This window comes from Lotus japonicus, chromosome 1 (genome assembly GCF_012489685.1).
Source record: "Lotus japonicus ecotype B-129 chromosome 1, LjGifu_v1.2".
In the NCBI taxonomy this organism is placed as follows: domain Eukaryota; kingdom Viridiplantae; phylum Streptophyta; class Magnoliopsida; order Fabales; family Fabaceae; genus Lotus; species Lotus japonicus.
In genome coordinates, this window is record NC_080041.1 from 99712148 (window position 1) to 99737710 (window position 25563).

Consider the following 25563-nt stretch of genomic DNA (forward strand, 5'->3'; position numbering starts at 1 on the left):
CGGATAAATTTAAGAATAAGTGTGTTTATTGCCAAAAGCTCTTAACTAGTTATTTCCCAAAGGGCCCAAGATGCAGGAACAGAAACCAAAACTGAACAAGAAGAAGAAAAAAAGCAAAAAATTGGTTGTGTAGCTTAACTCTTGGGATAAAAAGTTTCAATATCTACCAATGATAACTAGTAAATCTAATCCAATTCTGTACTTCACTGGTCTGAAGGGGTGCACCATGTCTTTAAATTGAATCTACTCAATTACTTGATTTTTTTACTCCTATAAGCACCCTCAACAGCTGAGAAGAACTAGAAAGATCATTGGAAGGATAAAAAATTCAGAAGTCATTTCAACAATGCTTATTAGCATGATATGAATTGAATATACAATTAAGAATGATGGAATATCCCCTTTCCCCTAGGGAAGTTTATTGGTGTAGTTCAAACAAGACAATCAAAGAAAATAAGCTATCGATCTTGACCTATTGAAATATCAACCCCCATCAATGACAGCTCTTCACGCAGTAAATTAACATTCTTGAACTGTACACCTCTGATGCCAACTTCAGTTGCTGCCTCTACATTTCTTTTCCTGAGATGATAACCCAAAAAATCACAAACATAAATTAGTTCAAGAGTTTGGGATTTGTAATGAAAAATAGTCCAATCACTACAATCATCAAATCGTAACCGTTGAGCGGAGATTGGACGGTTTGGATTTCCTGATTAAATATTAATTTCAATTCACTGCGATTAAAATTAGGTTGTCCGATTTCCATTCAACGATTCTGATTTTCTTACTGAGGTGACTGCAGCAAGTCTAGGTCCCAATCCACTTCACACTATTTACACATCCACAACAACAAAAGTCTTATCCCACTAATTGAGGTCGGTTATATGGATCATTCGACGCTATTGCGCTCAATCAAAAACCACACCCAGGTTTGAGCTTCAACCCCAAGGGTGTGGGTTCAAATCCCCCTGGAGACAAAAAACCTCAAGTTGGTGAACATTCCTACTCAGGGAGATCCCCTGGCACTCCAGCACATGGAGTGGCATCTGCTGGCCTCCACAGGGAAAGAGAGAAGACGATCCTCCCCGCCGGAGATCCCCAACATGCCATTGGCACCATCCTGTAGCCTGGAGGTGCCTCTCCAAGCCCTACCACTTTCTTTCCCAAAAAAAAACCAAATTTTATCACGCTTTAGGACGTACCTACCAACATCCCACAACTCCTTTCTCAGGAATAATTAAACAAGAAAACATTTAAAAGATGCTAGAACATATGCATTGTACACAAATGTATATGTGTATTTATTACAGATAAATGGTAACCATGGTTTAATTTCCATAAATGATCTGGTATATAGAAAGAGTAGGAACCTGTCATCTACAAAAATACAAGATGCTGGATCAACTTTAAGATGCCTCAGAGCTTCCATATAGAATTCAGTATCAGGCTTCCTCTTTCCTGAAACACAATATAAATGGGTTTATAAAAGGTTTTCATGACAGCATATTTTGAATGCACTCTTCCACCCTCAGTAATAATAAACAAAAAACTTCAACTAGGAGACAGTAGAATCATAAATTTGTTTTGTCCATCAAATAAAAAGATGATCAGTATAAAAGTCATAGAGGAGAGAGTGATGAGCATAGACCTTCAATTAAGAAGGTGTATGAGAGAAGAAACAAGAGGAAAGTCACAACTTAGTGTGACTGTTATTGTTAGTTGATCTGTTAATAAACAGCTGGCATGGTTAGTTGTTTCTGTTAGAGTACAGCTGGCTAATTCTGTTAATAGTTGTGATTCTGTTAGAACTACTGAGTAGTATAAATAAGGGAAAGGGGGAAGTTACAGGTAGTTATTCAGTTGGTTAGGATTTGGGAGATTCTGGATCTCGAATTCCAGAGGCTAGGGTTCTTGTTAGTGTTCTTGATTCTTCTGTGTAATTCCTGAGAATTCAACCTCAGTACTTGAGGATTGAGTCTCTGTTTTCTTCAATAAACCAGTAGCATTTCTGTGAGTTCATCAATTGGTATCAGAGCTCCATCCAGGAGCTGTGGTATCGATTTGTCTATGGTAGCGAGCAGAATGGAAGCCAGAGTGGAAGCGATTGAGAGATTCATTGAGGTTCTGAATCGCGATCGCGAGGAAGAACGCAGGAATCGCGAAGAAGACAGGAGGATTCGCGACGAAGAACGGAGAGAGCGTGCGATCGAGCATGAACGCGTGGAGCAGAGGTTTCGCAATCTGGAAGCGATTGTCGAGACGATGACGCGCCGGCGAGCCGGCGAGCACGGCGACAGCGACGGCGAGCAAGAACGCCGACGAATGGAGGAGGAGCGCACCGTGAACGGAGGACAACCGGGAAGCGTAAGAGACGAAGCTGATGCGCGAGAGAATCTTCAGCGCACTGCAAATGCACAAACAGAGCGTTGGAGGAAGCTTGACATTCCAGTTTTCCAGGGTGAAGAAGATGCGTACAGTTGGATTCAGAAATTGGAACGCTACTTCCGACTGAAGGGAGCGACTGAGGAAGAGAAGGTACAAGCGATTATGGTGGCCTTGGATGGAAAGGCATTGAGCTGGTACCAATGGTGGGAAACCTGCAACCAGGTGACTACTTGGACCAAGTTCAAGGAAGCCATGCTGGAACGATTTCAACTCACCTCGAATTCTAGTCCATTTGCGGCTTTGCTGGCCTTGAAGCAAGAAGGTAGTGTTGAAGAGTTTGTAGGACAATTTGAGAGATTTGCAGGAATGCTCAAGGGAATTGATGAAGAGCATTACATGGATATTTTTGTTAATGGACTCAAGGAGGAAATTGCAGCAGAAATCAAGCTCTATGAGCCCAAATCCCTAACAATCATGGTCAAGAAAGCCTTGATGGTGGAACAGAAGAACCTGGCTGTGAGCAAGGCTGGAATTGGCAGTACTAGCAGGTATAATTCCTCTTTCAAACCACCTTTTAGATCCACAACTTTTCAGAAATCTGTGCAAATTGATACTGGACAGAAAAGTGGTAGTGGTAGTGTAACTCAGGGCACAGTGCAATCATCTAGTGGTAGTGTTAATGAGAGAGTAGGAGGTAAGCCAGCCAGGGGAGGAGTTTACAGAAAACTCACTGGGGAAGAGATGAAGGAAAAGTTGAGAAAGGGGGAGTGTTTCAGATGTGATGAAAAGTTTGGACCAAACCATATCTGTAAGAATAAGCAATTCAGGGTAATGTTGCTGAGGGATGATGGTGAGGAAGAAGAGATTGAGACACTAGAGCCTCTCACTGAAGAAATTGAGGAAGCTATGGAGTTAAAGCACTTGTCACTAAACAGTATACAGGGAATTTCTTCAAGGAAATCTCTCAAGGTTTGGGGAAAATTGAAAGGAACTGTCATAGTGGTGCTGGTAGATTGTGGAGCAACACATAATTTCATTTCTCAGTCCTTGGCAAGAGAAATGGAGTTACAGATTACAGAAACTCCAGCTTACACAGTAGAAGTAGGGGATGGACATGTAGTGAAAAGCAAGGGGGTGTGTAAGAATCTCAGTGTGCAGATTCAAGGATTTGTGGTAACTCAAGATTTCTTTTTGTTTGGATTAAGAGGAGTGGATGTTGTGCTTGGTCTAGAATGGCTAGCAGGATTGGGGGACATCAAAGCCAATTTTGAAGAGCTGACCTTGAAGTTCAAACTGGGAAATAAAAAGGTAGTCCTCAAAGGGGAGCCTGAATTGCTGAAGAAGAGAGCTTCCATGAATGCATTGGTTAAAGCCATTCAACAGCAGGGAGAGGGATATGTGCTTCAATATCAAATGTTAGAAAAAGAGGTGGCTAAAGCAGAGGAAACTCCAGAGTTGTTGAAGGCAGTTTTGTCAGATTTTCCAGCACTGTTTGCAGCACCTACTGAATTGCCCCCTCAGAGAAGACATGACCATGCCATTCATCTGAAAGAAGGTGCATCCATTCCCAACATTCGGCCTTACAGGTATCCCCATTACCAAAAAAATGAAATAGAAAAGTTAGTGGCTGAAATGCTCAATGCTGGAATCATTAGACCTAGTATTAGTCCATATTCAAGTCCAGTGATTTTGGTTAGGAAGAAAGATGGTAGCTGGAGATTTTGTGTAGACTATAGGGCTTTGAACAAAATCACAGTCCCTAATAAATTTCCTATTCCAGTCATTGATGAACTCTTAGATGAGATTGGTCCAGCTAGAGTGTTTTCCAAAATTGATCTGAAATCAGGATATCATCAAATTATGATGAAGGCAGAGGATGTGGAAAAGACAGCATTCAGGACCCATGAGGGCCACTATGAGTTTTTGGTGATGCCCTTTGGCCTCACCAATGCTCCTTCCACTTTTCAGTCTCTGATGAATGAGGTGCTGAGACCAGTTTTGAGAAAGTGTGCTCTAGTTTTTTTTGATGATATTTTGATTTACAGTTTGACCATGGAGGAACATGTTGTTCACTTGACACAAGTTCTGCAATTGATGGACCAACATGATCTTAAAATCAATGGTAAGAAGAGTGTGTTTGGAAGGGGCCAGATTGAATATCTAGGACATGTGTTATCTGCTGGAACTGTGGCAGCTGATCCAAAGAAATTGGAAGCTATGTGGTTGTGGCCAGTCCCTAAAGACTTGAAGAGCTTAAGGGGATTTCTAGGTCTTACTGGATACTATAGAAGGTTTGTCAAGGATTATGGCAAGATAGCTAGGCCTTTGACACAGCTACTGAAAAAAGATAGTTTTTAGTGGGGACCTAGTCCCCAACAGGCTTTTGAAGCTCTTAAGCACACTTTGACAGAGATACCTACTTTGGCTGTTCCAGATTTTTCCAAGGTCTTTGTTCTGGAAACAGATGCTTCAGGTACTGGTCTAGGAGCAGTTTTGACTCAGGAAGGGAAGCCTCTGGCTTTCTGGAGTGCTACACTCTCAGATAGAAGTCAAGCTAAATCAGTTTATGAAAGAGAGTTAATGGCAGTGGTCAGAGCTGTCCAAAGGTGGCGGCATTATCTCTTAGGAAGGCATTTCATAATTAGAACAGATCAAAAGAGTTTGAAGTTCCTTACTGAGCAACAGGTTGTGGGAGAGGGGCAGTTCAAATGGATTTCCAAACTCTCAGGTTATGACTTTGAGATACAATATAAGCCTGGGAAGGACAATTCAGCTGCTGATGCCATGTCCAGGAGAAGCTCATATTGTGCATTGTCAGTTCTTAAGGTGAATGACTTTGAGGAGTGGAAAACTGAGATGTTGCAAGATCCCAAGCTACAGGCCATTGTACAAGATCTGATTGTGGATCCTGAGGCTCATAAAGGGTATACTTTGAAGGATCACAGGTTGTTTTATAAAGGAAAGTTGGTTCTGTCCAAGCAATCTTCTAGGATTCCAATTCTTTGCAAAGAGTTTCATGCTTCTTTGTTGGGAGGACATTCAGGGTTCTTTAGAACCTATAGAAAGTTGGCTGCAGTGGTGTATTGGGAAGGGATGAAGAGTGACATAAGAGATTTTGTGGCAGAATGTGACACATGTCAAAGAAACAAATTTGACAATCTCTCCCCTGCAGGGCTGCTTCAGCCATTACCTGTGCCTACTCAGGTTTGGACAGATGTGTCCATGGACTTTATTGGTGGTTTGCCTAAATCTAATGGCAAGGATACAATCTTAGTGGTGGTGGATAGGCTGACAAAATATGCTCATTTTATTCCCTTAAGGCACCCTTTTACAGCTCCTGAAGTGGAAGCTTTATTTCTTCATGAGGTAGTGAGACTTCATGGGTTCCCAACAACCATAGTCTCAGATCGAGACTCTTTATTTCTCAGTAGTTTTTGGAAGGAACTGTTCCGAGTGTCAGGCACACAACTTAAGTTTAGCTCAGCCTACCATCCTCAAACTGATGGCCAGACTGAGGTGGTCAATAGATGCCTTGAAGTTTATCTGAGATGCCTTACTGGATCCAGGCCAAGGAAATGGGTTACTTGTCTTCCTTGGGCAGAGTTTTGGTTCAACAGCAATTACAACCGATCTGCCAAAATGTCTCCTTTTCAAGCTCTTTATGGTAGGGAACCACCTGTGCTTCTTCAAGGGACTACAATTCCTTCCAAGATAGCTGCAGTAAATGATTTGCAGGTGGGGAGGGATGAATTGCTATCAGATCTGAGAGCTAATCTTTTAAAATCTCAGGACATGATGAGGACATATGCAAATAAGAAGAGGAGGGATGTGGATTATCAAATTGGTGATGAGGTTTTTCTCAAGTTACAACCTTATAGAAGGAGGTCTTTGGCCAAGAAAATGAATGAAAAATTGAGTCCTAGGTATTATGGACCCTATCCTATTGTAGCAAAGATTGGGGCTGTGGCTTATCGACTTGAGCTACCAGCTCACAGTAGAGTGCATCCTGTCTTTCATGTCTCTCTCCTCAAGAAGGCTGTGGGGACTAATTTTCAGCCTCAACCTCTCCCAGCAGCCTTGAATGAAGATCATGAGCTCTTGGTGGAACCTGCATTAGTGCTGGCTGTTAGGGAAACCACAATGGGCCAGATTGAGGTGCTAATTCAGTGGCACTCTTTACCTGCTTGTGAGAACAGTTGGGAATCTGCTGCCCAGCTCCATGAAGCTTTTCCTGATTTTCCCCTTGAGGACAAGGTGAAACTTTTAGGGGGGGGTATTGATGAGCATAGACCTTCAATTAAGAAGGTGTATGAGAGAAGAAACAAGAGGAAAGTCACAACTTAGTGTGACTGTTATTGTTAGTTGATCTGTTAATAAACAGCTGGCATGGTTAGTTGTTTCTGTTAGAGTACAGCTGGCTAATTCTGTTAATAGTTGTGATTCTGTTAGAACTACTGAGTAGTATAAATAAGGGAAAGGGGGAAGTTACAGGTAGTTATTCAGTTGGTTAGGATTTGGGAGATTCTGGATCTCGAATTCCAGAGGCTAGGGTTCTTGTTAGTGTTCTTGATTCTTCTGTGTAATTCCTGAGAATTCAACCTCAGTACTTGAGGATTGAGTCTCTGTTTTCTTCAATAAACCAGTAGCATTTCAATGAGTTCATCAGAGAGATTATATATTATACCATGTGTGCATGAGCAAAATGTCCAAGATAAATATGTGGATAGCTTTAACTTGTCTTCAATCAACTGGTACCTACAATACAAAACATTCCTTAGAATGCCATGAAAAGATAAACAGAAATCATAAGAGAAGAGCAACTGCCTTACCATGTAGGATAGTTTGTAAAAGCATGCATCTCAAAGTTGTTTTGCTTTAAGGTAAAAAGCAATTGTTCAATGCCGTCTATGTAAGAATATCCATTTCTCATACAAGTTTTAAGGCCTGTCAGAGAATTAGAAACACACATGCAAGTCAGTAGGGGGATTGTAGCACAATACATTCAGGGTACTTTAGGAGTGCTCTGACTGAATTTCAATGCTGACGCTAAAAATATGAACCAATCTCTACTAGCTATTTTAAAATGCCATATCTCCGTGACTGTGTCATTTCATATCCATATATATATGGGAAACATGGCCTTGTTCACGGCACTGAAGTACTACTACAGTTCACCCTAAAAACAGTACTAATCTACAATGTCTTAAAAGCAACTCAAAATATAGTTACCATTGACAGCATATCTTGCATCCAAACAATTTCACACCTTTTTAAATATGACCTTTTGAGTTTCTACAACAAGATTTACGGTATGTAAGTGTTATCAAATAGCGGCTATACGCCGCTATAGCGTAGCGGATTTTTGGCTAGTCAATACGCCGCTATTTCCCACTATAGCGCGCTATTCCCGCTATTCGCCTCTAAATAGCGGCCGAAATAGCGGATTTTTGGCTCACCGCGATGGTCCGCGATCGCGATTTGACAACACTGGTATGTATTGGTTGAGCAGGTAATAAACAAGAAATCAACTAATAGGAAACTAATGCAAGCCCAAAATTTCCCATGGTTTGAGACAAGTTCACTTCAAAGATTGTTGTACTGCCAACATCAGATTGCTAAAAATATATTATTGCTACTTCCAACATCAGATTGCTATTGAGTAGCGGCCCCATCACCAACTTGAGCTTTGAATGAAAAACATTAACTGCTAGTCAGCTACAGTTCCAAAAAGACCTAAACATTCTTTTAGCAAAGGTCATGGTAAAGATAACATGTTGTGGACTGTGGAGTGTATATAATACTGCAGACCACATGAGAGAACCATAGCCAATATCAAAATAAGCTAGCTGCAGACTTGCAATTCTTGATGAATGATTATTTTTATGTATAGCAATCTATAGAACTTATCTGTTTAATTCACCACACACATGATTGATACTAAATGATCAGCTCTATCTAGCAACAAAAATCTTAGACCAACCTTCTAAATCAAAATCCCTTCCATCCTTAAAAAATATTCTTGCTAGCTCCATCTGGAATAAAAAGACAGATTGATAAGAAAAATTCAAAAATGTTGTTGAAAGCAGAAACCATCAAACCATTCTGTGCAAGAACATAATATTAGAAAATTCAAAGTGACCCTTTACCCAGAAATGGCTAAATAATATGTTGAGGAGGAAATAAGCAATTCAATTCAAAAATTTGAAAATCCCTCAAATACCCAATTTGCAATTCAATTCAAAATCCAAAAAGCTTTGATCTTTATACATAACATGCAAGAGGGGTGCAGAGTTTGCAGTGAATTGTATTGTATCAATCACAGTTGGTTTTACCTCATCAATGGAACCCTTCTCAAACTCAAGCCAAGCAGTTGGGTGCTTGCAATCGATGAGTTCCTTAAAAGACATTCCGAAGAAAGCAGGAACATCCTCGTAGAAAGGGTCACGAACGAGAGTGTCCATGATGTCGAACAGCAGAATGGGAAGCTTCCTGTTGGTAGTGTTGGGGAGTGCCATGTTTGTGACTGAAGCTGAAAGTGAAGGTTTCAAGGTGCAGTTGACAGAGTAACGAGTTGTTGGTGTTCTTAATCCTGTGTTGAAAAGAAAACATTTTGAGATTGAGGGCATTCCCACACTCATTGACACCATTTTCATTTTTCATCTATAAACTCATTTCATGTTGTTTGATGTTGCTTTTCTTCAAGAAAACATTTCAATGTTGTTTCATTTTAATATTTATCATGATCTTGTGGATCTTCACTAATTAAGAGGTATTTAATATCTCATCAAATGTTTTATTATGCCTTATAAAAAAATCAAATGTTTTTATTACTGAATAATAATAATAAATTATTAAATATTTTTATTTGCCCAATATTTCAAAATGAGTTATTTTAACACAAAATGAGTTTAATTTTGATGGAATGTTAGGCTTCTTACAACCAATAAATTGTTGGTTTAAGTGACACATGTTTAATCTCTCTTAGAGCATTTTTAATGCTTGTTATCTTATCACTTTTTTTCATGGGTCCAAAATGTCACATAAGATATAAGGTACCCATAAGGTAATTAGATGCATATTTACTCTAATATTAGTATCTTATTTTATTTTTAGTTAGATCTCACAATACCTTATTATTTATTTTCTCTTTAAAAAAAAGGTATTATTTATTTTCAAATTTTGATTGGGTCTCGCAATGACCCACATAAATGAAAGAGAACAAAATTAATTTAAGAACATGCTTTAGTCCGGTATCTTAAGTCAGATACATACCTTAAAAATAAAATATGACACCCTCCACATCAACTTGCTCAATTGAAAGAAAATTTAAGATAAGAAATCTTGAGATAAGATCCAGCCCTAAGGGCATTGGAATGCTCTTAAGCAATTGTATCATGTTTGAGTCTCTCAAATAGGAAAAAAAACTACACTATGGGAGTTAGCTTCACATTGATGTGGATGTTCTCAACTTGATCACGATTGTTCCCGCTAGAGACATGTAGTGTAAAATTTATTTATACTAACATTCAATCATCTGATGTCACATACTTAAAAGCACTTACGTTTTTTATTTTAATTAAAATTAAAGTTTCTTTTATGATCAGACGATCAATTATTTCATGTTTGTGTAAAAAAAAGTTATATCGCCCACTTGAGTTGACACAACTAGCCACAATTCCGAATTTAATTTTCACTTCCTCATAGATTGAGGGTTCCAACTTCACCGGTTCTACCATTTTTGTAAGTAAAAAAATTGAAAATTTGGTGATTTAAATTGAAAAAGACAGGGCTTACTTGTATTCTTATTTTTTATTTGTGCTTTCTTGTTTGTTTTTCTAAGTTGACATGTGTAGCCCTGCTGGTGGTAGTAAAATGCTATATGGACCACCATATCATCATTGGACCGTAATTAGCAATAAGGTAGAATCTCCTAATTGTTGCTAAACAAATGACCGAATGTGGTGAATTAACTTATTCTCTTTTTATCTTTCAAGAGATTATTGGTTTAATTAGGATATTTTTTCTCTTCATAGGCACATCACTCAAAATTATCTTAGAACGTTATTAATATCGAGTCAAAGTATATGGACTTATTATTTTATTTTGTAACAGTTCTCCTTAGTCTGATATTCGAGGTATTAGGATGTTTGAAGTTTCAAGATTTAAGATAGTCACTAGTCCGAAGTAATGAGATACTTGGTCGGCCCCATGCGGTATACTCATGATCCAAGATGAGTTTAAGAGTTTCGAGGCGTGTGTTTGAGATGACAAGAGGCGGATTTGTTTTGTTCTAAGGTTTTACCTTTCGTATTAAGATTTATCTAAGGTCCCCCGAACGGGAAGATGTGTATCTTGTCATAATTTGATTGTTTATGAAGCAAGTGAACTTGTGTCACTTATGGATTGGTGATGATCGATTAAGTGCGATTCTCGAAAGGTGGCGCAATAATGAGGCAAAAGGTGCGAAAGGTCATCTTTTCCCTCGCTTGGGGAAGTGAAAGATCACTTTTTTCCTAGGTTCTTAAAGGATGAGCAATATGGATTGGTGGACGGGGCGGACCCGACCTCATTGGCCCATAAAAATGCATGTTGAGTTGGACTAGCCCACTTTTGGCATTAGGGTTTAAAGTCTCAACTCAATCCATGTTTCAGTGGACCAATGAGTTGGCGAGCTAGCCCACTTATAGAATATAGTGAAAAAAAAGGTTGTGCAACGAGCAATTTTAAGAAATTTCATTTTTTGTATGTTAACACATGTAGAAATTAGAATCATCACAATATTATACTTGTTATTTATCTTTAAAGGTTATGAGCACAACAAGGAAGTCTCTGTAATGACAATATCAAATAAAAATTTACCATGCGTTGTTACTAACAACTAAACTGTAACCTCATTAGAAACTATCAAATGTAAGTGTCAATGACCTTGATCAATTCATAGGTAAAAGTCATTTTTTCTTGGATATGGAGTCACTTAATCTTCTTAAAATTACTAGATGTGTCACACAATTATCAACAAGAGTTTATTTCAGTTAATAATAATCAACCAACAACAATAAACGATAATTTCATGTAGTCATGAAAGTTTTAGACAAAACATAACCTACAAATGAGGGTGAAAATATGGGTTGGCGGGCCAACCCAACCCAACACGTCATTAGCCTGCCAAAGTGTGGGTTGGGTTAGGCTAGCCCACTTTTAAGATTTGGGTTCAAAGTCTCGACCCAATCCGCCAAAAAATGTGGGCCAAATGGGCTAGCGCAGCGGGCCAAGCCCATTTTGCCACCCCTATCTTGTTATAATCATCTTTGTGTAGTTTTCTCCTAATATTGGTAAGTTTGGGTTTCCTACTTCTAATGAAATAACTTCAAAGATGGACTTTCAGTTTATTGTGGATAAGGTGAATTTGAGTATTATCTCTTTGAAGAGTAAGCTCTTCAATAAAGTGGGTAGAGTTACTCTTGCTCAATTAGTTCTCGTGTCTATGCCTTTATATTGTATGCAGTGCATTTTGATTGTGCATGGGTTTGTGATGCCATTGATTATTCTGTTCAAAAATTTGTGTGGAAGGAGACGAATCAAAGAGGTGTCCATTTGGTTAATTTGGACTAAGTTACTTAGACTAAGAAGTTGAGGGGTTTTGGTGCTTTGCAAATCTCGTGATCATAATGTGACACTTATTGGAAAGAGTGTTTGGCAACTGGTTCAGGGTTTAGTGAGGTTAATGAAGGGGACGTGTAATGCTCATGGTCATTTTATTTCTATGAAGGAGCTCCATTGTCTATCAATTTATTCTTAAGATAGAGGACTCGCTCAAGGACGACTTTGTTTTCAATTAGGTAATGGCATGTCTTCATTTTGGTTTGATCAGTGGTTCGGTTAAGTCAAGTTGTGTCAGGTAGTTGATTTAATCAAGATTCACTAGGTGTTCCTCAAAGTTTGTGATGTTGTTAAGAAATTTGAATTTGGATCATATGCATAATAGCCTCCCTCAAGATGTTATAATTGTGATCCTTAATTACAAGGGTATGCTAAATTCAAATGCTAGTAATTGTTGTGTGTGGACTAGTGATTCTCCGGGTACTTATATTGCTAATTTTAATTTGGTTATTCTCGGTTGAACGATGATAAGAACGCTCATGCTCAGGTATGGGGTGAGTAGACTCTCTCTTGGTCTTGGATTTGGAAGCTAATGGTTCCTCTTAGGATTTCATTTCTTGTCTGGCTCATTTGTCATGATGCAGTACCAACAAATGCTCTTCAGTTTTGTAGAAGTATGACTCCTTCTTCGCTTAGCGGCAGGTGGCATCTTTACCTGGAAGCTACTCTCCATTGCTTACAAAATTGTTACTTGCTAAAAAAGATTTGGACCGGGCTAGGGTTGTGAGCAAGCGACTCGAGCTTCATCCTGATTGAGTCGTGTTTGTGGGTGGGCGTTGTTGCGCAAGCACCAGTTGTTGGCGTTGGCTGTAATCTGGGACATTTGGTGTGCGAGAAATGCCTTTTGAATGGAGCATCAATTGGTCTCAAATGATGGCCTTATTGCATCAATCCTATCGCACAAGAGAAGCTTTCAGGTTTTGGGTATTCAAGCTTGAAATTATGCTCTGGTTCGACGTGTTTCCTATATTCCTCATGAAGCCCTAACCATTGCTGTGAACTATGATGAGAGTCGTGGGGCTACTACGACTTGCTTTGGTTTTGGAGGGTGCCTAAGGATCAATGCAGGTGATTGGCTTATGGGTTTCTTTGGTTCGAGAGGTGATTATTTCATTTTCAACATGGAGTTGTTAGCTATCCAGCATGTTCATGATTTGCTATTTGATTCTTTGCATGCAACTAGTTTGATTTTAACTTTTGAGACCTCCTCGAATCATCATGTATATGCAACCTTGATCTAAAACGTTAAGGGTCTGCTCAATAGGTAATGAGAGACTCATCTAGTTCATTATTCATACCCCATGGAAAGGAATGCTTGTGCAGACTCATCTAGTTCCCTATATTGTTTAGGATCCTACTCTTAAGACCCTCTCTCCTCTTTGTGGGAACAAATTTTATTATATTTACAATATTTTATGCAAATAGTTAAAAACTTTCCATCTCTCCATCCAATAGGATCATGTCCTAGATCTTGTTACATAAAAAGAAGATAAAACTCCATATAAGTTAGGACCATGTCCTTAACAGTAACAAACACACACACACAGAGACAGAGGAGAATAGAAGCAACCCAGAAAGTAGCATCATTTCTTCCTTCACTCTCAAAATCACCGACCAATTCCCCTATTTGACTATGATTACCCTTTGAATTTGAAAATTCTGAACTTTCTTCCCCACTCACCCACTCACCCACCCACATGAATCACATGCTTCACACCCTATAGCTCAACTCAATCATTCTCTTTTTCTATCTCCCTTTTGCTCCCTTCATTCCAATCCTTCTGTTGTTTCAACCATGGTTTCGCTTTCCACCAATCCCTTCTTACCCCTCACAGCAAAAAACGCTTTCTCTTCTCTTGCTTCCACTAGATTTCCACCTGCAAACAGGGTGAACCCGCTCAAGCCCAGTAAGGATCACAAGAAGGTTGTCTGTGCCTGCATCGCCCCACCAAGAAACTTCAACAGCCAAGACTCTTCCGCCATTGAATTCAATGTAACACCACACACCCATTTTTTGATGCATGATTTGTTTCTCCTTTGTTGTTGTTGATGCATTGCAAGTTTCTTGATTTTTGCTTTTTTTATTGGTTTTTTGAGATGGGTTTGGTTGCTAACTAGCTTTGGTTTTCTGGGTAGTTGCAAAGTTCTGTTTTTTCTTTTTGGTTCTTTCTGACATGATGTGTGTTACTAGGGTTCATCGAAGTCAGAACAGCTAAGCACGTTGCGGGATCATGAGGATGATTCTGATGTTCTTATTGAATGCAGAGATATCTACAAGTCTTTTGGGGAAAAGAAAATCTTAAATGGTGTTAGCTTCAAGGTGATTTGGTTTTACACTTGGTCCTTGTCCTTTGGCGTTTTGGTTAAACTGTTTCTTTGTTGTTCATTGAGTTGAGTGTGATGTAGATGTAGTATAAAGTTAAATTATGAATACTTATGACCATAACCAAGCCTTAATCCCTCAAGGTGGGGTCTAATTAAGCAAGCTCTTTTGGCTCTATCGAAAACCAAATTTTTCGAAAAATTTATGTTCAAATCATGTCTACTAAATGAAAACTACTAGTTGCTATTGATAATTGGAGGAGGCCTTGCTGATTGCGAGCTTACTGAATCTTTCCACCTATTCTTTTGACTTTATGAATAGATCAGACGTGGTGAAGCTGTTGGAATAATTGGTCCTTCTGGGACGGGGAAATCTACAGTGTTGAAGATTATTGCTGGACTTCTTGCTCCAGACAAAGTAAGTATCTGGTTTGAATGTTTAATTTTTATTTCAAACGAGTACTTCATTTCTTGAGTGTTGGGGTTGTTAAATGAACAGGGGGAAGTTTACATCTGTGGTAGAAAGAGAGTTGGTTTGGTAAGCGACGATGACATTTCTGGTCTTCGGATCGGATTGGTAAGTTTTAGAGTAATATGCAATATGCTTATTCTTAAGTGCTATTACTTTTTTTTTGTAATTTTAGTTACTTTTCTGCATACAGGTGTTCCAAAGTGCAGCACTTTTTGATTCTTTGACTGTTCGTGAAAATGTTGGTTTTCTCTTGTAAGATGTGGGCTTAATCTTTTAAACATTGTTGTCTAAAGGGTGATAACATTGATGGATTTAATTGACTTTCTGACTTTATGTTCCTTTTCCTTGTTGTTCCCAATCATGTTAATTGTTCAGGTATGAGCACTCAAGCATGTCTGCGAAAGCGATATCAGACGAGGTCAAGAAAAGCTTGGCTGCAGTTGGATTGGAGGTATGCATCTTATAGGTGTAATGGTTGGTTCAACCATTGACATCAGGCACCAGATACTGCATTAAAGAGTAGCAGGAATAGTGAACATTTTCATTTTGCCATTCAGAATTTTGTTCCCTATACGCACAACTGGGTTATTTTGGTTTCATAACCATCATGGTTTATACACATAGACTAACTCTTCACTCACCCTTTCCTGTAGGCGGGAGTTGAGGAGAGGTTGCCTTCAGAGCTATCAGGTGGGATGAAAAAGCGTGTTGCTTTAGCTCGATCTATTATTCATGACCCCAAGAAGAGTTCAGAAGAGCCAGAGGTATGTAAGCGTTAATGCTTAAGTTCTCAGCCCTCCCTTAGATTAACCACTACTTAAGGCCAGTTTAACATTGTTAATTATTGTTTGAAATGTTTATTACTAGGTAGGATTGTCTTAGAACATGCATTTTGTTTGGTGATGTGTTTCATCTATAAATGTATGTTCATTTGATAAAATTATTTTCAATTTTCAATATATGTGTATTGTCTTTAATCTTCAATTTTTTATAGATGTAGTCCTAGTTAGAGAGTCGAGCGAAGAAAAAAGAGTTGTTGAGATAACCTTTGGAAGCACATAGATCCTAGTTTGGAGGCAAAAATTGGATAGTACACCGCACCGCAATTGCATGATTTAAGTATCTTTGGGTCCATCATACAAAACGACAAGAAATAAAGCTTAGTGTCAATCATAAAGTAGGGTGGATGAAATGGAAAATAATTGTGACATAAAAGTACTCCTTAGGCTTAAAGGAAAATATTACGACACTACTATATGACTTGCAGTTATCTAAGGGACTAAAAGCTAGATGGTAAAGAGACAACAAGAAAATAAGCTCAATGTTGTTGATATGAGAATGCTAAGATGGATGAGTATTCATACAAAACAAGGATCAGGGGTGAAAGCACCGGAAGAAAGTTATGGTAGCACCCATTGTAGAAAAAATGCTGTAGGGTCTTTTCTTCGGTGATCTGTATATGTGTAGAGAAGACCCATAGCTAAAGAGGCTAGAGAAGCAAGATGGAAGATAGTCTATTAGTTCGAGGCAGAGGGAAGAGTAAGGAAAAAATATAATGCAAACTATTATATTGTCTTTCTCTAGACATGCTTCATGATGCGCTGTTATATCATTGTTTAATCCTTGTAGTGACCCCACGTTGAGGGTATAAGGCTTTGGTTGTTGTATGTATGTATCTTCAATCTTCAATTCTAATAGAAAGGGAAGAATATAGAAGAGTATTTGGGTTTAGAGTGGAAATTGGGAGGGAAAGTCCTGGTCTCTTGAATAGTTTGGAGGTTAGAGAGTGATCTTAACAACTATATCATGATTATGTTCTGGATCGCATTGATACTGTATTGGAGGCAGTTTTTACAATAAAGGTGTTTCCATTGTGTTTGTGAACCTGTATCTGTCAATTAGTATTAGAGCTCCCAAGATCCTCAAAGCTGCAATGGTTCTATAAAAAAAGAATAAGCATGATAGGAATTGAAAGATGAAATAGAATTTATTCAATAAACACTGGAAATTCGAGAGTCCAGGTCTCTCCTAAGTCCCAAAGTACCAATTTCCCAATACCTGAATGCCCTCCGCTATCAGATTTGCCCCCTATTTATAACAATTGAACATACCCATTCCTAATAGTCATAACACTCCTTAACAGTCACATATGTTCAGGCATGACTACTCCTAACATCATAACTGTTCATAACAGTCACGTCTATTCAGGCATGACTACTCCTACCAGTCATAAATAACTGTTCAGGCATAACTGCCGATAAGCCAACAGTCGTGCCCCCTTGTCTGAAACCTGCCCCTGAGGATAATACAAACTATCCCCTTGAAGACTATGTGAACCTTTTCTGGGAAAGTATTGTTAACACATAAAAGAGGGGCCAGTCTCAGTTGGTTAGTCGGTTGGGATGATTAGATAGTTTAAGAGAGAGAGCTGATCAGGTATACATAATAGGAAGGGAAAAATATGGGTCCTATGCATCTTTGGTTTTAGAGTGAGAATTGGGAGAGGGAGAGAGAGAGAGAGAGAGAGAGAGAGAGAGAGAGAGAGAGAGAGAGAGAGAGAGAGAGAGAGAGAGAGTTCAAGTCTCTCATGGTGAGATTAGAGAGTGATCTCAACAGTGTATCCTATTGGCTTGGATCTCAGTTCTGTAACATGATGATACTATATGAGGGGCAGTTTCTGCAAATAAAGGTGTTTCCATGTTTTCAGAGCCAGTATCTATCAACGTGATTCATGTAAAAAACAAATATGTAACTTCGGTGAGACCAGTGATTTGGGCTTCTGAAAGTTATTTTCTTGTAACTGCAGGGTAAAAATAAAGTGCAATTTTATAGTTGAGATTCATAGATCTCGTGTCAGTTCCTGGCACTTATTATTATTACTATTTTATAATCCAGTTCTTTCTCTTCCTTATTAACATTATATTTGGAACTGTAAATAACAACTCAGTTGAGAGGTGTAGGATGTCTTGAAACTGGAAGAATTCTGAATAATTGATTAATACTTAATAAATTATGGATTCAGAAGTACAACATTTATAGGTTTCCTAGTCAACTACAAAGTCTAAACAACAAAATCTAATCAATAAAATCTTATATTTATCCTAATATATCATAACAGAATTGTAACATAATAAAATCTAATCCTAATATATCAAGACTGAAACTTACGAAGATGACGTTCCAAGTTTGACAAGGGCGTCATCTTCAACACCTGATGACTGCATAAAGTCGGCCAAGTTCACTGAAAAAGAGCGCCTCGAACCACGAGGCATGAACTAAACAATGAACCACGAAAGGGATCATTTGCTAAACCTAACAACCACAAACTAGAGCAAACCAAGGATCACTAACCAGTAACCACAATCGAGAGCGATGATAGATCGTTCACTTAAGTAGCCACAAACTAATGATCACTAACAACGAACAAGAGCGATGTAGAATAACATTGTTCTAACAGAGTTCCATATTTTGGGGACCTCGACAGCAGAATAATGATGGCATAGGTCAAGGAAGATGATACCGCTCTGATACCATCTTGAAACTAGAAGAAATTCTGAACCAATAATTAATCATGTCTCAATCAATTATTCAGATTTCTTCCAATTTCAGGAAGGGCGAAAAAACAGCAAAGTAGCAGAACCCTAAACAAAACAACTGCCAAACTTAATGGTGGCGTGCAGCGGCGAGTGGAAGCTCTGATGGCCGTGAAAACTGGTCAATGCTCAACACCGGCTGGAACCCTAAACAAAACAGACTAAGAGACAACCCAACCCACAGGGAACAGATCAGAGCTGCAGCGAACAGACAGGACGGCAGCCTCTAGACTTTGCGGTGTTACTTTAGACACCGGGCACCACAACAAAAACGGATCAGCGTTCAATGGCCGCTCGAGCCCTAAACCCATGTGAGAAACTTAGAACAGTACTATGAAGCTGTGATGTACAGTGCCAGCGAACAAGATGCACAACGTACAATGGCGGCAATGAATAGTACCTTAAAAGGGATGAACAATACGCTGCAGAACAATACCATGGTGAACAACCCCACAAACGCGGTACACAGTACTCACAAATCACAATGAACAGTGCAGTGATGTACAACACTGCTGATGAACAAACTACCATAGGTTCAATGAATTGGATGTGGTTAAGATGCAGAAGTAGGGCCTCCTGAGACCGGGAGCTATTATAACAGAGTTCCAAATTTTGGGGAACTCAACAGCGTGATAGTGATGACACATGTCACAGACGATGATACCGCTCTGATATCATCTTGAAGCTGGAAGAATTCCGAATTATTGATGAATACTTTATTAATTGTTGATTCAGAAGTACAATATTTATAGGCTACATTTCTAATCTGATGTAACATTTACTATGTTTATTTAACCAACATGTTAACCCCCCCTACCCCTTTTCTGTTTATAAAATATAAATAGCATTTTACACTTCTGTATAGGTGCTATTGTATGACGAACCGACTGCTGGACTTGATCCCATTGCATCTACTGTTGTTGAGGATTTGATTCGGTCTGTGCACAACAAAGGGCACGTTGATGATAAAAATTCTCAAAATATTGCATCTTATGTGGTCGTTACTCACCAACATAGTACCATTAAAAGAGCCGTTGATAGGTAAAGGCATTTTCATAAAAGTTGCATTTCTACTGCCCTTGAAGTCTCTTAATTTACCTAGATTTTATGGTCCTTAGTCTGAGAAATTACTTCATAAATGCAGGTTATTGTTTCTGCACGAGGGAAAGCTTGTTTGGGAAGGAATGACTCATGAATTTACAACTTCAACAGAAAATAAAATTGTTCAGCAGGTAAGTTGTTTAGCTATATCTGGTATTAGCAACATATTTAGTTGACCTGAATTCTTTTATATGGAATCACAATTTCTTTATCTAGCAGCGATATCTAAATATATCATTTAGAAAGACTAGTACAAAAGAAGACTACTTTTCTCCTCTTCAAACTACAAATTTTTTCCTAGTGAGGAATATGCACTGTAATTCACATTATGTTTTAAGATCATACACACACAAGTCTGCCTTGACCAAGCTTATTGTGGAGGGCAGTACTTTTGTCTTGAAAATTCTTTCTTTCCATGCTGTCCAAAGGTTTCAATCACTTCTCAAGAGCCTCCTTTCACAACATTATCTCCTGAAACAGCTTTTCTGGCGAAGGAGCAGAGAAATGGAAAAGGCAACTTGTATTTCACAGGGAGGTTATATATAAATGACCTGTGTTTAACCCTCAAGCCAAACCATCCTCAGGTCAAAGAAAAATTCTTTTGGGGTGTTGTTATTTGGATATCTATTTGCAGAACATGCAATAAGATGTTCAAACTTTGGTTTTTTCTGTATGTCTGATAAACCCCTGAGCTGCCTGATTATTGGACAACTGGGATACATTAAGGGCTCAATTGATTCCCCTGAAAGTTTTCTAAATTTAAAAACTGTTTTTAGAAACAATTTGTAAAACATGTTTTTAAAATCTGTTTGAACGAAATGTTTTACGAAGTTGAAAAGAAAAACTGTTTCAAAATTATATTGTTAATAACTGTTAGTATTGTTTCTTCTTGTGTTTTGGCAGTTTGCATCTGGGAACCGGGTTGGTCCTATCAAATATTAGAACGGTACTGCAATTGTAGACTAGCTAAAATGTTATGGATGTGGCTTTCAACAAGCAACTTTTGGGATGAGCAATCAATTAGTTGAAGCAAGGATTGAAGGGCTTGTCATGGTTCTGGTGTTAACTTCCAATTTAACCACATTGAATTGGCCATCCGAGTGTTGCATTGGGAGATGGCATAGGTGTCGTGAGGAAGTAGGTAGAAGAGATTTGTAGAATACAAGTTATTAACATGAGTTCTATACAGAGTGCTTGATGTGCTAAGATCATCTATTTTGTAAAACAATTCATTATAGTCAATTAATCTGCTTCATGATTCTTTTTTTTCTCATTGCAAACAACTGATTGAGAGAGTTTGTGTGATTTTATCTGTGATTTTATCTCTATTCATCCTTTCCGCATTTTTGTTCTTTCAGGCATTATATTTTGTATGAATGTCAACCATTAAAAGAGTGTTAAAGTAATCATCAGATGCATTTCTCACAACTAATATGTTCAGATCAACTCCATGTAGACGTTACTCACATGAACTCTCAAAATTTTGGCTTTTAAACGTGATTTCACTGTGTTTCTAAACATGCTTTGAGTTGATCAGTAAACCTCGTTCCTGTTGACAATGAAAAAGTTTCAACATTTAAAATCATTTCATCAAGACTTAAGAGGAAGGCGTGAAGATGGTAAAATCCTTATATTTATACCTACTCCACTTATCTTGTCCTCATTATACTAATCAATTTACAATCTTAAGTAAAACAATACTAAAGGGAAATTTTGGCTCCCTAACTCAAAGAAGATTAATCTTGATTGATAAATGTTCTCACACAAACATGACTGCAATGATGAGCAACATCAAAATTTCACCATGACTAGACATAAGGCAAATTTCACTAACCTCCCTTTGAGGCTTATTATTATTGCATTGACCTTCTATCTTTCATACACCATTTAGAATAATAGAGATGCTTAGTGTTATAATGATAAATCTCATAGGAGATCAGTGCAATAACAATAAACTCCGAGCGAGATCGTGCAATGTCCTTAACAAAATGATGATCAGTGTTTGATTAAATAATAAAGGGAATAAAGGGGAGGTCACTACAACTTTCCCTTATAAATAACATGGTATCTAAATGAATATGGTGACCATTCTAAATTCGAGCAACCGAGCTCTAGCAAAAGATAACCAACTGAATGATGCAAGGCTTGTATTCACTCAGATCAAACTTTCACCATCACTTTCCCTTCTTGATGAGTGATGCAAAACTAGTCTTTAGTAAAATAAATAAGGCCAGAGTCAATGATGTTGTTTAAACCATTTGAGACACATCAATTTCATGCCATTTGATCCTGTAATTTCTGTAACAACTTTTTCAGCAATAATGAGTTGAGGACTAGGTTGGAAGAGAACACCAATGAAGTTGATGGTGAGATCATATTCCCAATCACAGAATGTGTATGTTCACTTGAAACAAGAAGAGAGCTACCAAATCACAATGGAATTTACATGAGAAAGTTAGTCATTGTAACAAGAAGCACCAAATCAAACTTTAGTATGGAGAATGTAGTTTCTTGCTCGAGCAGAACAGAAGAGAACAACAACTCCAAAATCAAAACTAACAAAGGCACTGATAAAGAAAATCCCCACAGATATTGGTCCATCCATCCCATCTTCCCCAAAAGATGTTCCTCGCGCGGATGGAGTCCTTCCACCATCACATATTCCATTTGAAGATTCCAAGCATAAATCTGGATTCCCAGCAAATGCACCAGGAAATCTTCCATACCCCTGCTTCTGGGGAACATATCCAGAAAAGCAGTTGTAAGATAGATTCAAGACCGCAAGACCTTGAAGGGTAGAAATGTTTCCTGGGATATGTCCTGACAGAGAATTATGTGACAAATCCAAGGCTTTCAAACTCTGCATTTTCTGCAAACCAGGAAGCTGTCCATCTAGAAAATTGTAAGACAAATTCATGTATTCTAGGGAAGTTAGGCCAAACAAGCCCCTTGGAATCTCCCCATGTAGCAAGTTGCTGGATAGATCGATTCCAACCATTGATGAGAGATCATAAGTGAAACTAAGTTGATTGCTATCAGAAACAACAGCTGAAACTCTGAGTTGAAACTCTTTTGGTGCAGCCAGTGGCTCCTTAACAGTGACATTCCTTGTGTTAAATATTAAGCTACCCTTAAAATTAATATCAGGTATGAAGCCAGAAAACTTGTTGTGAGAGAAATCCATTGTTTCTATTGATTCGAACGTGAACAACCAACTAGGCAAATCGCCACTGAACTTGTTCTCAGCAAGAGAAAGATACCTGAGGTTTGTCCACTTGGTTATTGCATCATTCAAGGATCCAGAAAGATCATTGGACCTAAAATCTACAATCTCCAGAGATTTGCATCCAGCCAAAGTGAGTGGAATAGCACCAGAAAACCCGTTGTTGCTTATATCCAGTATCCTCAAGATATCCAATGCATCAAACTCAGGTTGAATCACACCAGAAAGATTGTTGTTATTAAGTATTAAAGCATACAGCTGAAAGCATCCAACAATACTGAATGGAATGGTACCAGACAAAGAGTTGTGTGAGAGATCAATAACTTGAAGATAAGTCAAGTTTCCAATTCTAGCAGGAATTTCTCCTGAAAGAAGATTGTGAGAAAGGAACAAGGCCTGCAAACTTTTCAACTCAGTAATTTTCACAGGAATTTCACCAGAGAATTGATTGTGGGAAAGGTCAAGAAGAACAAGGCCAAGTTTCTCTGTTGTCTCTGCAATTTTACTGGGAATAGGACCAGAAAAATCATTGTTACTCAAATCCAAAACAAGAAGTTTCTCTGAGAACACAAGCCTAGGATATATTCTATACTTCAAGTGGTTCCCTGATAGGTTCAGATGAGTCAAAGCTTGAAATGAAGCAACACAAGCAGGTAATCCCCCCACAATAGAATTGTTAGACAAGTTTAACACAGTTAGGGACTGAACTGAAGCTGCAAAGCAAGGCAAAGTACCTGATAACTGATTGGAAGCAAGATTGAGAAAAACCAAAGGTTGGTGAAAATCAACCAGATTACCAGACAAGAGATTATCTTCAAGGTCCAAATACTTGAGAGACTTCAAGTAAAGCAAGCTCTCAGGTATAACCCCACTGAGTGAACTGAAACCAAGATGAAGCCTTTCCAAATTTGCAGAAAAATTACCAATCCAAGAAGGCAGTGGACCACCCAAATCTGGATTCCCACTCAAAACAAGCTCAGTAAGGTGTTTCAGCCTCATGAAAGAGTCTGGTATTCCACCATGAAACTGGTTGTGGCTGAGATCAATGGCTTTAAGGTTAAGCAAGTTCCCAAAACAAACAGGTAGAGGGCATGTGAAGTTATTGTGGGACAAAACCACCTTGTTGAGATATGAAAGGTTACAGAAACTGGGGTGGATTTGGCTTGACAAGTTCATGTTGGTCAGGTTAATGGAAATCACCCTGCCAGTGCTGTTGTCACAGGTGATTCCATTCCATGTAGAGCAGTTGGAACCTACCCAGTTGGGCAAACTCTGGTTGGGGTATTGCAGCCATGCCCTGAACTTCAAAAGTGAGGCTTTGTCTTGTGGGTGGATATCAATTGAGTTGGAGGGTGTTACACACAGCAAAATCAAACAGAGGAGTGTGAGTAGATGGTAAAAACGATGGTGGGGCATGGAGTTTTCCATGAACATGAGAGTAATGGTGGAATCTTGAGGCAAAAGAGGACCTTGGGGAGATTAAAATGGATGCATGAGAATAATATGAGAAAGAAAGACAGAACAAGCTAAGAAAATGGAAAGAATCAAAGAAGAAAAGAGAGAACACTGGACTTAGGTTAGTGATGAAGTGAGAGTGAAGGGTTTAGTTTAGATGGAGATCAGAAAAGTAAAGTGGCTTTGATGTGCTTTCTTCCCTCTCTTTATCACACTTTTCCTTTACTTTTTTACCACTCTTTTCTTGTGTTCTACTTACTCTGTTTAACACAAGTTTGTATTCCTATTTATATGTTATGTTAAAAATATTAAAATCCTTTGTTTATTAATTATATTACGAGTTTAATTTTGATATACTGTCCAAATAAAACTATTTTGTTTTAAATGGTAGAGCAAATAAAAAGCAGACTATTAGATAATTAAAGCGTCAGTGACATGCTAAGGAGACCAACAGATGCTCACTCCTGAATAAGAGCACTATTTTTTTAATACATTTAAAATTGGAAGTTGGATCACTCAATGTCTCACATATTCAAAAAGTAGTTATATATTATTTTTCTTTTAATTATATTAAAACTTTACTTTTGAAAGTGACAATCCATCATTATATTGGTATATAGAAATTTGCAGAGATGTGGTAGTTGGAGAGTACTACATGAGGTTGATGGTGTTTGTGGGTAGTTAAGATGACGACGGCGTTGTAGTAATGGCCGTAGATCTGGGTCAGGAAGGCCAGAGGTTGAAGATAGGGGCACGTAAGGCTAGAGGTGAGATAGTGACGACAATAAAGGGTAAAGAGGTGGATGAGCCACATCTTTCAAAACATAGCACGATTACGGTGGCTGGACGACTTTGCAACTTTGTAGTCTAAGGTTTGAATGTGGAAGGTTGAAGAAAGGGGTATTTTTGTATTTTCAAGCTAAACTATTGTGGTGTTCCGATAAACCCCATTCTTAAGTGGTGTAGCTTATAACGAGTCATAGATACTTGATACATTCGCTTGAGATAACAATAGAGATCAGGTAGTTTTTCATCTCTATGTATAGAAAATAGTCAACCTCCTCAGCCCAGTTAAGAGAGTTTCGTTGTTTAAACTAAAATTTATATACTATATTTTTTGTTATTTTTACGTAAGAGAAATATTCAAAAAGTTAAAATTGGTATTATTGTAAAATGACTCTCTTCCACACTTTTCTTCTCAGCTACGGGTTGAAATCTACATGGATACAAGATTGACCTTTATGTAACAGGGTGGTGCGTTAGGGGCATAGTAGACATTAACATAGTCTAAAAGTAAATTTTGCAACCGTAGGGGCTGCTGTCCCTTTTGGCAAAACTTGGGTTTGTCC

At 38.4% G+C, this 25563-nt stretch overlaps 3 protein-coding genes across 3 annotated transcripts; 1 reads left to right on the plus strand and 2 right to left on the minus strand.

Annotated features, from left to right (window-relative positions):
- Positions 1-290: 290 nt before the first annotated feature.
- Positions 291-9101, minus strand: LOC130728326 (flavin mononucleotide hydrolase 1, chloroplatic). Its single transcript, XM_057579766.1, has 6 exons — positions 8721-9101; positions 8369-8420; positions 7218-7332; positions 7073-7143; positions 1374-1461; positions 291-582 (listed from the first exon to the last, which is right to left on the minus strand). Exons 1-6 carry the CDS (start codon positions 9039-9041, stop codon positions 459-461), a joined length of 771 nt encoding a protein of 256 aa, XP_057435749.1. The 5' UTR covers positions 9042-9101; the 3' UTR covers positions 291-458.
- Positions 9102-13562: 4461 nt separating this feature from the next.
- On the plus strand, positions 13563-20802 carry LOC130728325 (protein TRIGALACTOSYLDIACYLGLYCEROL 3, chloroplastic). The gene is made up of 10 exons (XM_057579765.1): positions 13563-14041; positions 14240-14368; positions 14693-14788; positions 14870-14947; positions 15033-15094; positions 15218-15293; positions 15496-15606; positions 19301-19476; positions 19580-19667; positions 20440-20802. Exons 1-10 carry the CDS (start codon positions 13844-13846, stop codon positions 20476-20478), a joined length of 1053 nt encoding a protein of 350 aa, XP_057435748.1. The 5' UTR covers positions 13563-13843; the 3' UTR covers positions 20479-20802.
- A 424-nt stretch (positions 20803-21226) lies between these two features.
- LOC130728324 (receptor-like protein CLAVATA2) lies at positions 21227-24437 on the minus strand. Its single transcript, XM_057579764.1, has one exon. The coding sequence runs from the start codon at positions 24191-24193 to the stop codon at positions 22019-22021; it is 2175 nt and encodes a 724-aa protein (XP_057435747.1). The 5' UTR covers positions 24194-24437; the 3' UTR covers positions 21227-22018.
- Positions 24438-25563: the final 1126 nt, after the last annotated feature.

Coding starts and splice junctions, on each gene's coding strand:
- LOC130728325 (XM_057579765.1), top strand. CDS start 13,844: ATGGTTTCGCTTTCCACCAATCCCTTCTTACCCCTCACAGCAAAAAAC. Junction 14,369..14,692: donor TAAATGGTGTTAGCTTCAAG/GTGATTTGGTTT, acceptor CTTTATGAATAG/ATCAGACGTGGTGAAGCTGT. Junction 14,789..14,869: donor GACTTCTTGCTCCAGACAAA/GTAAGTATCTGG, acceptor TTAAATGAACAG/GGGGAAGTTTACATCTGTGG.
- LOC130728324 (XM_057579764.1), bottom strand. CDS start 24,193: ATGTTCATGGAAAACTCCATGCCCCACCATCGTTTTTACCATCTACTC.
- LOC130728326 (XM_057579766.1), bottom strand. CDS start 9,041: ATGAAAATGGTGTCAATGAGTGTGGGAATGCCCTCAATCTCAAAATGT. Junction 7,333..8,368: donor AAGGGATTTTGATTTAGAAG/GTTGGTCTAAGA, acceptor ATTCTCTGACAG/GCCTTAAAACTTGTATGAGA. Junction 583..1,373: donor TGTATTTTTGTAGATGACAG/GTTCCTACTCTT, acceptor TTATCATCTCAG/GAAAAGAAATGTAGAGGCAG.